Here is a 15,219-nt window from a genome sequence, read left to right as displayed (position 1 = left end):
TCTTCTACACCATCAGAATATCTGAGCCTTCAGTGTTTCTTGGTTATCAGACTTTCTGGATCTTCAAAACTTCTAGTGACTGAGTCCACATCAGAGTTTGTATAACTTCAGAACTTCTGAAGCTTTTCCACTGTTCATACTGAACATGGTGAATGCGAAAGCGTTGCTTGGGTCGCTCTTTATACACAATGCTTCTGATTTGTGTGAGACTGAGTTGAGGTCAGAGCCTGTAAATAGCACACTCAGAAAAACACGTTAGAGTACCACAATTGTTCATATCAAAAGGTTAACTTGTAATCATCAAAACATAGAGTTGTACTACTAGATCAAAACTTGATCTTACAATCTCCCCCTTTTTGATGATGACAAAACTAAGATTTTTGATGAACAATTCTTAAACATTAAACTAAATTCACTCAGAGTTTAGAGATATAGAATAAGACTTATCCTGATGTGAATAGTTTATCTTGCTCATTCTGAATTCAAGTCACTGCTTGATTCTGAGCTTAGCTCCCCCTGAATCTAATACTTGATGAAAACGTTAGTAAAGTCTAGATTCTGAGCTAAATGATATAAGAGTTCAGAGTGAAAAACTTATGACATAGATGAAAATCGAGTAATCAGAGCGCATAAGTAATCAGAGTCACGGACAAGGTATCAGAGTCTTGGGTATCAGAGTCAACTTAGAATCACTTCAGAAGAAGTGAAATGTATTCCTTGTATTTGCCCAGTGACACATCTATGGTCATGAAGGTGGAACTCTTAAATTCTCGAAAAGAAAAAATAAATCACACTAACACATCTTACACATCAAAAACTGGGTTTACTCCCCCTTTTTGTCATAAGAAAAAAGCTTGGGGTGTGAAAAACTTAGCTTGAAGTACAAGGTACTCCCTCTTAGAGAAGGTCTAAGTTTAAAGAAAATGAAAACGATACAAGAATCAGAGTTAGGCGAAATAAATAGAAGAGTTAATGCAAGAGAAGAACGTTTACCACCGGTCAAGGGAGTAAAGAGAAGGGTCAGTTACCAAGAACTTAACCGCGAGAAACTGTAGGAGCATTAATTTTCAGAGAGAAAGTGAAGCCTATATAAAGCGTTGGAGAGAAGGTAAGCTTCACACCTCGAACAATTTTCAGTAAGGAAAAAAATGGCATCATACATCGTAGCACTAGAAGAGCTGAGGAAGAAGGCCTTCGAGGAAGACATGTTCCTTAACATCAGGCATCCAGAGGGTACAACGACCATCTCGGAGCTAACACGGACACTTCTGGAGGAGGACCTGCGTCCAGAGTTGAAGAGAGACTTGAGGGAATTTCTTGCCTTCGTGGAGGAGGTGCAAGAACTCAGCCGGCTTGAACTCAAGCTGCTGGAAGAAAAGGAGAGTTTTGAAATAGCAGAGAGAGAGAAAGTAAAAACCGGAAGTGAAAGAGATCGTGTGTGTATAGTGGGTTTTGACAAATAACCGTTGTTGATTCAAAAAGCAATTTAAGATCAACGGTTGAAAATTAAAGGTAGATAGTAACAGTAAATACACAAATCACATACAGGAGAGAAGCACATCTACACGCAATCATAACAGACTGTCACACGGGCACAAGGAACTATGCATCAGAAATACTGATACACGTGTTGCTATCTCAGCTTCAGAGTCAGTACCAATGGATACACACACTCTAATTGAGTTACCTTCTGGACTAGACATCTTCTGATCAAGAAGTATCATAGTCAGAGGTTCTGATCCATCTTCACTCTGGACAAAAGTCCATGTTCAGATTTTTCAGAATAAAATTAAATCTATCCTCTGCTAAGGGCTTTGTAAAGATATCTGCCCATTGATGGTCAGTATCAACAAACTTCAGAAGAAGTACGCCCTTCTGTACATAATCTCTAATAAAGTGATACTTTACCTCAATGTGCTTTGCCCTTGAATGCAAGATAGGATTCTTACTCAATGAGATTGCAGCAGTGTTATCACAATAGATTGGGATATTGCTCTCAAGGATCTGATAATCCTCCAGCTGATGTTTCATCCAGAGCATCTGAGTGCTGCATATTGCTGCTGAGATGTATTCTGCCTCTGCAGTTGATAGTGCAATGGTTGATTGCCTCTTGCTTGCCCATGAGACTAGATTGCTTCCCAGAAATTGACAATTTCCAGAAGTACTTTTTCTCTCTGTTCTATCTCCAGCATAATCAGCATCACAGTAACCTGAAAGCTTATAATCTGATGTTTTCTTATACATCAAGCCAAGGTTAGTGGTGCCTTTCAGATACCTTAGGATCCTCTTAACAGCAGTTAAGTGGGTTTCCCTTGGATCTGATTGGAAACGAGCACATAAATGAACACTAAATAGTATGTCTGGCCTAGATTCAGTTAAGTATAGAAGTGAACCTATCATGCCACGATAGAGCTTCTGACATACTTTACCACTTTTATCTTCTTTCTCCAGAATGCATGTAGGATGCATTGGAGTCTTGGCCACTGTAGATTCCAGCATATTGAACTTCTTCAGAAGTTCTTTAGTGTACTTGCTCTGATGGATATATGTTCCTTCTGGTGTCTGATCAACTTGTATTCCCAGAAAGTACTTTAATTCTCCCATCATACTCATCTCAAATTCAGCCTGCATCATCTCAGAAAATTCTTTGCATAGAGATTGATTAGCAGAACCAAATATAATATCATCAACATAAATTTGCACAATTAAGATATCATCTTTATAAGTCTTGCAGAAAAGAGTTGTATCTACTTTACCCCTTACAAAGTCATTCTCCAGAAGGAATGAGCTGAGTCTCTCATACCATGCTCTGGGAGCTTGCTTCAGACCATAGAGTGATTTCTTCAATTTGAACACATGGTCTGGTTTCTTCTCATCTTCAAAACCTGGGGGTTGATGAACATAGACTTCCTCTGAGATATAACCATTTAGGAAGGCACTCTTCACGTCCATCTGATGTAGAACTATGTTGTGATTTACTGAGAAAGAGATCAACAGTCTGATTGCCTCCAGTCTTGCTACTGGAGCAAATGTTTCAGTGTAGTCTATTCCTTCCTGCTGGCTGTAGCCTTGAGCAACTAGCCTTGCCTTGTTTCTGACTACATCTCCTTTCTCATTCAGCTTGTTTCTGAATACCCATTTCGTTCCGATAACATGGACACTCTCAGGCTTCTTCACTAAGCTCCAAACATCGTTCTTGGAGAATTGATTCAATTCTTCTTCCATGGCCAGAATCCAATCCTTGTCCTGAAGAGCTTCATCTATGGACTTGGGTTCAATTAAGGACACCAATCCTTTCAGACTGAGCAAGGTCTCTTCAGAGGGTCTGAAGGCAGATCTGGTTCTGACTGGTTCGTCTTTGTTGCCCAAAATCAATTCCTTAGGGTGAGCTGCAGTGATTCTGCTCTTCTTCAGAGTTTGTGAGTTAGAGGGACCAGCTTCTTCCTCTGGTTCATCTTCCTCTGGCTCAACTTCCTCTGGAGCTTTGCCTTTGTCAGAAACATTAATGCTTAAATCTGCAAACTTTTCAACTAGCTTTGACTGGTCAGAGTCAAGCTTATCGTCAAATCTAACATGAATAGATTCTTCAATAGTCTTAGCATCAGTATTATAAAATCTAAAACCTTTAGATCTCTCAGAGTAACCGAGTAATAGACACTTAGAAGACTTAGCATCAAATTTATGCAATCTATCCTTAGTATTGAGAACATAACAAACACAGCCAAAAGGATGAAAATAAGAAATGTTGGGTTTTATGTTCTTCCACAATTCATAAGGAGTCTTATTCAGAATTGGTCTCACAGAGATTCTGTTCTGAATGTAACATGCTGTATTTACTGCCTCTGCCCAAAAGTGCTTAGCCATGCCAGTTTCTTGGAGCATGGTTCTAGCCATCTCCTGAAGAGTTCTGTTCTTCCTCTCAACAACACCATTTTGTTGAGGAGTTCTGGGACAAGAGAAATCATGTGCAATTCCATAGGAATCAAACAGACTCTCAAACTTGTCATTCTCAAACTCTCCACCATGGTCACTTCTGACACGCACAATCCTACAAGCCTTCTCGTTTTGCACTTGAGCAATGAAGGTAGAGAACACAGCATGAGACTCATCCTTGCGGGTTAGAAACTTTACCAATGTCCAGCGGCTATAGTCATCAACGATAACCATCCCATATCTCTTGCCACCTATTGACTCAGTTTTCACTGGTCCAAAAAGGTCGATATGCAGAAGTTCTAACGGCCTTGAGGTTGAGACAACATTCTTTGCCTTGAAAGGGACTTTTGTGAATTTGCCTTTCTGACATGCTTCACAAAGAGCGTCTGAAGCGAACTTCAGATTGGGTAAGCCCCTGACAAGGTTTAGCTTGCTCAGCTGAGAAATCTTTCTCATACTGGCATGCCCTAACCGTCTATGCCATACCCACTGCTCTTCATTAACAGACAGAAGGCACTTCACATTCTGAGCCTCCAACTCAGATAATCTGATCTTATAAATGTTGTTCTTCCTCTTGCTGTTAAACAGAACAGAGCCATCGATTTGACTTAAAGCCCGGCAGGACTTTTGATTGAATATAACATCATAACCCTTGTCAGCTAATTGACTTATAGACAATAAGTTATGTGTTAAGCCGTCTACCAATAACACATTATCAATGCATGGACTACTATCTACACAAATAGTACCAGTACCAACAATTTTACCCTTTTCATTTCCTCCAAAGCCAACTTCGCCTCCAGGCTTAAGTTTCAGCTCTCGGAACATACGCCTTTCTCCCGTCATGTGACGTGAGCATCCACTGTCCAGATACCATGATTGGTGTTTCAGTGGAGCTATCAAGGATGTCTGCAACATAGATAATCTTGTCCTTAGGTACCCACTTTCTGGGTCCTCTCTTGTTAGTTACCCCAGAGGTTCTGATCACCTTGGGTGTCTCAACATGGTATTTTAAAGGAATATTTGCATGATATTTAGTCATAGAGAATGATCCCTTTTTAAGAGGGTTTTTAGCAACTTTAGCAGGTACAGGATCAGGCAATATGGTACCAGAGGGAACAAAGCATTCATACAAGGATTTAGCTTTAGACACAGAGGGCTCATTTCTAATTGGTTTAGAATAGCCAATGCCATGCATTCCATTTCTGCTTACGCCATAGATCATTGAAGCCATTAAGCTTCTATCCACGCTTTTAGCTAGGAATCTTTGAAAAGACTTTTCATACTTAGATTCATTTCTACAATCAGAGGCATCACAGGCAACAATTTCTTCTAACTTAGCAATCTGGTTCTTAAGCACAGAGTTAGAATTGATCAAGGCATGATTATCATTTTTCAAATCAGAAATAATTTTCTCATGTTCAAAAGGAGTCTTGGAAACAGCAGATAAGTTCTTTTTCAGCTTCTTATGCTTAGACAATAAGGAGTTATACTTATCCATAATATCAGACAATGCATGTTTCAGTTCAGAGGTAGAGAAAGAAGCGAATACCTCATTTTCATCGTCTGAGTTAGGATTTCCTTCTGATTCTGAGTCAGAGTCAACAACTCCCTTTGACTCTGCTTCCTTGTCTTTGACAATAGCCATGAGTCCTTGGACTTCACCATCAGAGTCAACATCCTCTGACTCTGATTCATCAAATGTCACCATCAGACTCTTCTTTGTCTTGAAGTGCTTCTTTGGCTTCTTGTCCTTCTTCAATTTTGGACAGTCACTTTTGTAGTGCCCTGATTCTTTGCACTCAAAGCATGTGACTTCCTTAAGTGAGGACTTCTTCTGACCTGAGGATTCAGACTTTCCTTTTGCCTTTCCAGAGCCTTTGTATTTGCTCTGCCTGTGCTTCCAGATGCGATTGAGTCTCTTGGAGATCAGAGTCAGCTCATCTTCATCAGAATCTTCTGATGCTTCTTCAGATTCCTCTTCTTCAGCTTGAAGAGTTTTTGACTTCTCAACCTTAGCCTTTTCAGATTTAGATTTCAAGGCTATGGACTTTTTCCTCAGATCTTGCATCTCTGAGCGCTTCAGCTCATGACATTTCAAAATGCTGATGAGTTCTTCTAAACTCATATTCTCAACGTCTCTCGTGAGCTCTATTGAAGTCACTAAAGACATCCAGCTTTCAGGAAGACACCTGATGACCCTTATGACATGATCTTTTGTTGTGTAGCTCTTGTTGAGAGGTCGTATGCCAGCTACAAGCAACTGAAATCTGGAGAACATTTCTTCAATGGACTCATTTGGCTCCATGATGAAGGATTCATACTTTTGGATCAAAGACAATGCCTTTGATTCTTTGACTTTCTTGTTTCCTTCATGAGACATCTTCAGAGATTCGAAAATGCCTTTCGCAAACTCACGATCTGTAATCTTCTGGTACTCTTCATAGGAAAAAGCACTTAGAAGAATTGCTCTTGCTTTGTAATGTTGTGAGTACAGCTTCTTTTGATTTGCAGTCATCTCTGACCTTGGGATCTTCTTGCCATCTGCATCAACTGGACGCTCGTAGCCATCCACAATAATATCCCAGAGATCTGCATCGAAACCCAGAAAGAAACTTTCCAGTCTATCTTTCCAATATTCGAACCTTTGACCGTCGAACATAGGAGGCTTTGCATTGTAACCATCTCTTTGAGTTTCACTGGTGGTGGCAGCCATTGTTTTTCACACCGGCCCGGATCACTGAACACTGTTAGGTGTGGTAATCAGAACTTGCGCTCTGATACCAATTGAAGGTATGAAAAACGGTAGAAAGGGGGGGGGGGGTTTGAATAACGTTTTCAGTATAAAACTTCCACCTTAAAGATTTTGACAAATCTTTCGAGAACTTAAGTGCTAAAGATAAGAGATAGAAAAGCACACAAGGATTTTATCCTGGTTCACTTGATAAATCACTCAAGCTACTCCAGTCCACCCGTTAAGGTGATTTCTTCCTTCTTAGAATGAAGGCAATCCACTAATCAGGTAAGAGTTACAACTGCACTTGAAACCTACAAGTGACTAACAATTACACTAACTTAGCTCACACTAAGATTCACTCTCTTAGTCTTCTCTAGGATCCGATCAGCCTTGATCTCCTAAAGGAACTAAACAAACTGTTTATCAAAGAATTGTTTACAAGAGATTTGCTTCTAAAAAGCTAATAGTAAACTCAATGAATTTCAGATGAAAGAAAGCTTAGAAGAATTTAAGTTTGTCTTGCGCGTATGTGAATGCTTCTAGCCATTTCTTTCAGTCTTCAGCCTCTTTATATACTCCAAGGATTAGGGTTGAGCGTTGCATGGGAAATGCTACCGTTGGAGGGCAGTTCTGGAAAGTCCAGCTTCTGCTGTGTCTGAGACTGTTAGGTAGGTCGTCAGGAAGGTACAGTTGCTTTTGTACTTGGATAGCGACTTGACCTTTAAACCTATGAGACTTCTGATCAGGGGAATGCTTCATATTGGAACTTGTGAAGCCGGTTGATCAGAGTCAGAGGGAAAGCCCAGATCCTCTGATCAATGTTTCTTCTGATTCTGAACTCAGAGGGAAGAACATGGCCTTCAGAGTATCTAGCTTCTGGACAACAGAATTTCACTAATCAGCTTCTAGATCTTCAGAGTCTTCTACACCATCAGAATATCTGAGCCTTCAGTGTTTCTTGGTTATCAGATTTTCTGGATCTTCAGAACTTCTAGTGACTGAGTCCACATCAGAGTTTGTATAACTTCAGAACTTCTGAAGCTTTTCCACTGTTCATACTGAACATGGTGAATGCGAAAGCGTTGCTTGGGTCGCTCTTTATACACAGTGCTTCTGATTTGTGTGAGACTGAGTTGAGGTCAGAGCCTGTAAATAGCACACTCAGAAAAACACGTTAGAGTACCACAATTGTTCATATCAAAATGTTAACTTGTAATCATCAAAACATAGAGTTGTACTACTAGATCAAAACTTGATCTTACAGGTGGTTGACAAGGGAGAAGGCTGCAAACGATGGGTGGAATTAGTGGCCGTTGATGGTTGCAAAAGTGGTGAAGTGATCGAGGGTGGTGTCACGCGATGGTCGATGGTTGCGGCTGCAAACAGAGGTTATAGTGGTGGTCACAAAGGCAATGAAGGAGAGAAGAGGAAAAAAGCTCACACTATAAATAGAAACCCCTCCCACTTATTTGAGTAAGAAAACCACCTATTGTAATAGAAAACCCACATAATAGAGAACTCACAATGAAATTATTTCATATTAATTAAGAACTATATGAATATAACATTTATAATCTTACCTAACTAATTTTTAAATAACATAACACAATTTATTGTCATCACATGAAACGAGATACTATTTCGGGACGGAAAAACTTTTTTTTATAGGCAATTGTTGTTAGTAATGTTAGGAAATTAATCCTCCTCAGAGTTCAAATCCTGAACCTTCACCCTTCATCTCACCCAACCTTTATGTCTCTAACTCTTACAACTTAAACTACCAGACATAAAAACTTGATACTCAGCCTTTCCTCACTTTTATTTACTCTCCTTCTTTTGGTCAATAATAATGGCACGCGCTACCATCCATGGGGGAATTCAGTCATTGCACTATAATTTCCAAACCATAGTTCCATTCAGTAATAAATAATTAATCAGTACCACACTGCAACGCAATGTTGCACAACAACTCCTTTAAATAGCCCCTAACACCTCTCTTCCACCGCAGACCAAAACACATTCCAATCAATTACTCTCTCTGTCTCTGCATCCTCTCCCTGCTCCTACACGGACAGTAAAAGAAACACAAACACACAACACTCAATCATTCATCACACTCCCCTGAAATGGAAATTGAGGGAAGCCAACCGGTAGTAGCAAAGAAGCTATGGAACATGGTACGTGTCCTGTTCTTCATGTTGAGAAAAGGCATAGCCAAGAGCAGAGTAATGGTAGACTTCCACCATTTGATGCTCAAACGTGGAAAGCTCGCCGGAAAAGCCATAGCCAACACCCTCATGTTCCACCACCAATACGCCGCCCTCACTTGCCGCTCCCACAACACCCACCTCTCTGTTTTCTCTCCCCGCGAGTACGAGTTCAGCTGCAGCAACAGCCCTGTTTTTCAACCCACCAAACGCCGCCGCCACCACCATCACCACCGCTACTCTAAGCCTTCTTCACAATATGACGACTTTTCTACTTACAGTGCTGTTCAGAAGGTGCTTGAGATGTTGAACAATGACAAGGTGGAGGTTGATTCTTCTTCCCCTTTGGTGACATTGCCAGGTTTTGGGAAGAGCCCTGTTTGTAGACAACTGAGAGTTACTGATTCACCTTTCCCTCTTAAGGATGAATCAGGGGATAGCCAAGTTGACATGGAAGCAGAGGAGTTCATTAAGAGGTTCTATAAGGACCTCAACTTGCAAAAAAGATCAATGGCTTCTTTTGAGTCACCAAGCTCATGGGTAGATTAAAAAGTGGACCTTTTATATATCCTATGCTTCTAGTTCTAGCCATGTCTCATAAACACAGTGATTTCAAATTAGTCCGCAACTACCATTACGAACGTAACGGGTGTTGGAGTGTTCGCATTGGCATTGTGACTGCAATTTCATGATATAGCGGCAACTGCAATAGCAATTTTAAACCCTAGCCACACCTTCTACTTGTTTATGCTGCTATATATCCTTTATTACTTTGAAATTTGATGTAGCAGTTTATTTTTTCATGGGAAGGTGTTTGTCTCATGAGTCATGATGCTTGGTTTTGTGTTTTTTTGTTTTGTTGTATAACCTAAAGCAGTCTTATTTCAGTTCACTACATACACTTGCTTCTTCTTGAACTCTGTTTTTTTCTGTATTTTGTGGTTTGTAAATTTTGACAAGGGGAAGGCAGTGGCAGATGATTGAAATCGGGCGTGTTCTTCTTTCAATGAAGAAAACACTTGAGCGAAAAATTGTTAGACTAATGGAGAAAAGAATGTAATATCAATCAAGAAAATAAGAATATTAATTTTATTTTAGAAAAAATTGTTTTTAAGGAAATTAGTTTGTGCCAATCTTCCTCTTGTGGTTAGGAATTTCTCAACTCACTGTAAAGTTTTGCACCTACTTCAACTTTGAAGTTTGAACAATAAAGTGGATGATTATAGCAAGAGCTTTGTGTAATATTTTTACCCATTGGTGGTTAAGTTAAGAATTTAATTTACCGTTTTCCAAGGTTGGTGAGGTGGAGTTAGGCTTTATTAGCCCCTTTATGTCTTTCTTGTGGGTGGATTCTTGAATTGGTCTTCATGCATATTGTTGGTTTCCGTGGTTGTGGTTAGAGTTTGTTCAGACTTAAGGACTAGTTTGGTGTCTTAAAGTATGTTCAAGTTACAGTTGAAATGAGAGTAAAAATACATTTAGTTGATTCAAGAGTCAAGTTTCATTCACTGAAAGCACATTTTGTAAATGAATAGTTGTGGTTTTTGCATTAGAACTTGTGTTAAATGATGAAAACTTTAAAACAAACATACCAGGTTTCAAGTTCAAACTCTGATTTGTCATATGCTTCTACAAATGTTTTTTAGTCCAACTTCTTTCATTATCTTGATAATAAGAAAGTGCTCTGTGATTTAACCGTCCCGTTTAACCGAGATTATGAAGCATCGATATTCTTTGTTTGCCCCCATATTTTTAAGGCTATGGAGGGGAACAAAAATGTTGTGGAGAAATATAGACATTTGGTCTATTATATGCTACTTTACCTAATTTCTTACATAAAAGACCATTTTTGGAATTTGAAGCCGTAAAAGACAGTTACATTGCAGTAACTTTTTATTGCGTTCCAAGAATATTAATGGTTAAATTATTTTGTTTACCTTGGTTATTGGGAGGGCCTAGCCCAGAATTGTTTTGTTTTTTAAAGTAAATGTTCATTTGAGATAAATTAAATTCATTATTTTAGTCTTATGTTTCATTTTTTTTTAGATACGACTATTTTTTTTTTGGTCAACGAAATGCTAGATACGACTAATTTTTAAGTGTAACAAAAAAAGAGACAACTTACAAATAGACCCGCCCCCGTAAAGCCCACAATTAAATGGGCCAAACTGACCTGCGTAACAAATAGGTGGTTTGTGACTGTGTCCACCTGCGGGCTAATAAACAAAAAGAGTTTAAATTGAAAACCTATAATTATTTTACAATTAGAACCCCCCAAAAATGAGAAAAAACTAGGTGAAAATTATAAAAATACAAAAAATGCTAACTATTCAAGTAGATTTTTTTTAACGAATCATATCTATATACTTTAGAAAAGAGGAAGGTTGTGAAACCCACCTTGCTGATTTGGCACTCCAAGAATTACTTTCATCCAATCTCTCTCTTTGCCTGACAAGTGTCACCGTCTTATTGATTTGGACCAAAACATTACAAAGCTCATTTTTATTTCAGTTTTATATGGAGGCCCATTATTGAAAGCTTATTAAATACTGATTTTTTATTATTATTTTTTTAGTCATTCATTAATTGCTAACATAAAATATCCACATTAATGGCTAATTAACATTTTGACTATTTCAACTATTTAATTACAAATAATTTTTGCTTTGCACCACAAGATCCATGTGTTTAAATAGGGAATAGAATTACTATTTTTCAAAAATATTCGAAATAGTTTCGAATTTTCTATAATTACTGATTACCTGTGCGAGGACCGTCAACGTGTTTCTCAATTTTTTTTAAATCAATGCGTTTCTCAGTTAAATAACACCTTTCCTATAATTAATCATTTTCATAAATGAGATATATTGACCTATCATTCATAATAATTATAAGTGAACCGTGCGTTTGTAATATTTTAATAAATGGAATCACTATTTAATGTCATGATTTGTAACGCACGGGGTAGTATTTTAATATCATGTTTGATACATTCCATTCTTATGAAGAAAAAATTACCCTGAAATTGATTGAATTTCCTATTTTGAGTGATAAATCACCTCATGCTATTAAAAGTCACTATAAGCGTACGATTGAAATTTTGGTTGAAAAAAAAAAATTGTGCCGGCTAATTTCAAATACCATTCATAATACCCTAATTTTCCTACATTTTTTTAACTTGCATTGAGAAGTAACCCTAATTCTGAAATTTCTATATAAATCACCTCATGTTATTCTTCAACTTTATCAGTCCTTCCAATTCCCACCAACTATTAGTTTTGAAAAATCTGAATATTACCCATCAAACACTCATCTTTTTGAACTCAACTTTCGGGAGGATACGTCCACTATCAATGAGTCTTTGTTAATTATTTTGTAGTTATATTATTCGCACTGTATTAACAATTTATGATATCTGGATATTTTAGATATAATCGGTGTTTTGAGTAAGGTTGGACGAGTACAAGAGTTCACAATCCTTAGAAAGATTGAGAAGGTCGTCCGAATTGATCGACCTTTCTGCAGCAGGGTAAAATTACCCAGGTACCTCGACCACTAAAATTGTTCAACGGAAAAATATATATTTTTATGAGAATTTTTTTAGTCTATGTTATAATGTTGTTTTTTTTTACTGATGTAGGAAATTCCAATAGATATGTGCTGGAATGGAGCCAACCAGAATTTTGTATCGACCAACTCTTTGAAGAACCTCTCATGATCAAGTAGCGCTCCTAGCTATCGTCTGAACGTGAACAAAATAACTACACTTATTTTGTTAATAAATCTCGACAAATGCACGACAACATCATCTCCATGAAGTATCTGTGGAGATATTTAGGTTGCATGGTCTGAAATATGGAAGACATAATTCCTTTTTTCATTTGTATTATGAAAAATTGTTTTGTTTATTAATTCTTTGGGTAGGTTGTGACCCAATTCCAATAATCAATTATGTGATGTTAAGTTACTTTTAGAAATTTAAGTAATAATTCAATGCATGGAAACTTAAGTAATATTTAAAAATATTATAATTGAGGTGGAGTAGTAATTAGGTCGACCAAAATGGACTCAGGTTGTGAGTGTGCTTAGCTCAACCCACTTATGGGGTGGGTTCAGTTGAAAAAATACAGGTTTACATTTAGATGAATGATTTGTCTTCGCTCAATAACTTAATGGGCTACACAAATGAAAAAAAAATAATTATTTTCTTATCTCTTTTTAAAGTATGATCATTAACTACAAGATATAAGGTTTGTTGGCGTTTCTATAAGGTTTGTTTAGCATTTTTAAATTATACACAATTTATTTTTGTATTGGTTATTGATTATTACTCTTATATAAATTTTTTCCTTTGTAGGTTCTATAGCTCAAATATGCTTGATTAACAACATGATTGGTTATGAAGTTTTTATCATTAATCATGGACTACGACCCCGTTTGGAAAAACAGCTTAATTAAGCACTTATGGTCATAAGCGCTTATGACATAAACGCTTATTCATAAGCTATTTTTGAAAATTTATTGAAATAAATTAAAAATAAGTTGTATATAAGCATAAGCTGTTTTTCATAAGCTATCCTGAGTAGCTTATGAAAATAAACTGAAAATAGCTTATGACAGGTCATAAGCTGTTTGCATAAGCCCTCCCAAACACTGGCATAAGAGCTTATTCTGTCAGATAAGCTCAAATAAGCTCTTCCAAACTGGGCCTACAACTTCTAATAAGGGTTCATGTTGTTGTTATTGTTATGTTTAACTTATTTCTGCATTCCTTAAAAACTGAGTTCTTATTACTATTCAAGTGTTGCCATTGTGAGGTCTATACAACCTAATCAAATTAATATATTTACTGTGGTTATTCATCTACATGTTTGTAACATATGTTCAGTTCCATCTCTGTTCTACTTACTGAAAAGAGCATAAACTAAGTTAAAACATATTTCTACTGATTCATTTTTACAATAAATTTAATCGCCGTGCAACGCACGGGGAAAGAACACTAGTTCATATATTAAATCACATAAAGGTATTAGAGCAACTCCAATGGGGGTTGCTTAAAATAAGATGCGTTCCTTATTTTTCTGCTCCATTGGAGCTTGCTGAGGTGGCGTTGCTTATTCTTCAAAGTTAAGGAACGTTGCTTAAATAAGCAACGTTGCTTAGCTTCCTTTCTTCTACCTTTTTATTATAAAATATCACAACAACTGATTGCAGTTAAAAAAAAGAGGGAAACAATAATCAATGGGAAGAGTAGGCAAATTCCAGACTTGAATCAGAAAAAAAATTCCAGACTTGAATCAATTGAGATGAAATTAGAAACAAATTCCAGAAAAATTAAAAAAAGAAAACCCAGACAGAAACAAATTCCAGAAACGATTTTTTTACACTTCTACAGCAAATCAACTGAAGATAGAAAAAAAAAACCCACAAAAATTAAAAGATGAAATTACAGACGTGGAATCTCCGATCGGTGGAAACCACCAATCTTGACCTCTGAATCTCCGATGGCAGTGGAATGGGTTTAGGAAGGTCTGATTGAACCTTCGATCTGGATTTGGGAAGATCTGATTTGTTGCTGGAAGCGTTGATTTGCTGCATGTGGGAAGCAGAGAGATCAGGGGCTTGAGAGAGACGAAGGGGTGCACGGAAACGACGGCTTGCATGTCGCTTGACAGAGACGACGACGGCGGTGAGGTTGAAAGCCTCAAAAACGGGTGGAAGAAGATAAGGGTTGAAGAGAAAATCCCATTTTCTTTCTCTCTTCTTCTCGTCTATTTCTCTCTGTTGCAGAAAGTCATAAACCTTCTTTGTTTCCAGATACTTCTTGAGATTAGGTTTTATTTTCTAATACCTTTTTAAATATAAACACAAAAGCAAGTGGGCTTGTATTATAATGTTAAAAAAATCAAAGCAAAAAAAATTTAAGTGGTGGGCTGAGGATTCGTTTGGGCCTTAAAAAGAAAGAAAAAGTATTTAATTAAGAAATTAGTTGATAAGATGATTAATTAGTGATTAAGTAATTCGTTATATTTTCAAAAAAGAAAGCAATCAGTTACATTGAATTAATTTTTAAATGTAAATGTGTAAATAAAAATATAAATATAAGAAGTATAGTGAGACCCTATTAAAAGTAAAATAAGCAACCTTGCATTGGAGCAAAATCAACATGGGTTGCTTATGAGTTGCTTAAATCCTATGTGACAGTTTGGACCCACAAAAATAGTGTTAAGCAATCCAACTAGCAACTTTACATTGGAGATGCTCTTAAGAGCCTATTTCATTTTGATGTTTAAAACATTGAGATATGTGATCTGCTTTGTTCATGAATTAAGTTAAGGATCT

At 37.2% G+C, this 15,219-nt stretch overlaps 1 protein-coding gene across 1 annotated transcript; it reads left to right on the top strand.

The window, feature by feature from the left end:
• The first annotated feature begins 8,659 nt into the window (after positions 1 to 8,659).
• Positions 8,660 to 9,794, top strand: LOC130715823 (uncharacterized). Its single transcript, XM_057565948.1, has one exon. It carries the CDS (start codon positions 8,797 to 8,799, stop codon positions 9,424 to 9,426), a length of 630 nt encoding a protein of 209 aa, XP_057421931.1. The 5' UTR covers positions 8,660 to 8,796; the 3' UTR covers positions 9,427 to 9,794.
• The last annotated feature ends 5,425 nt before the right edge of the window (positions 9,795 to 15,219 follow it).

The sequence above is a fragment of the Lotus japonicus genome, chromosome 4 (assembly GCF_012489685.1).
Source record: "Lotus japonicus ecotype B-129 chromosome 4, LjGifu_v1.2".
Lineage (NCBI taxonomy): Eukaryota > Viridiplantae > Streptophyta > Magnoliopsida > Fabales > Fabaceae > Lotus > Lotus japonicus.
This window is presented reverse-complemented; position numbering and strand designations above follow the sequence as displayed.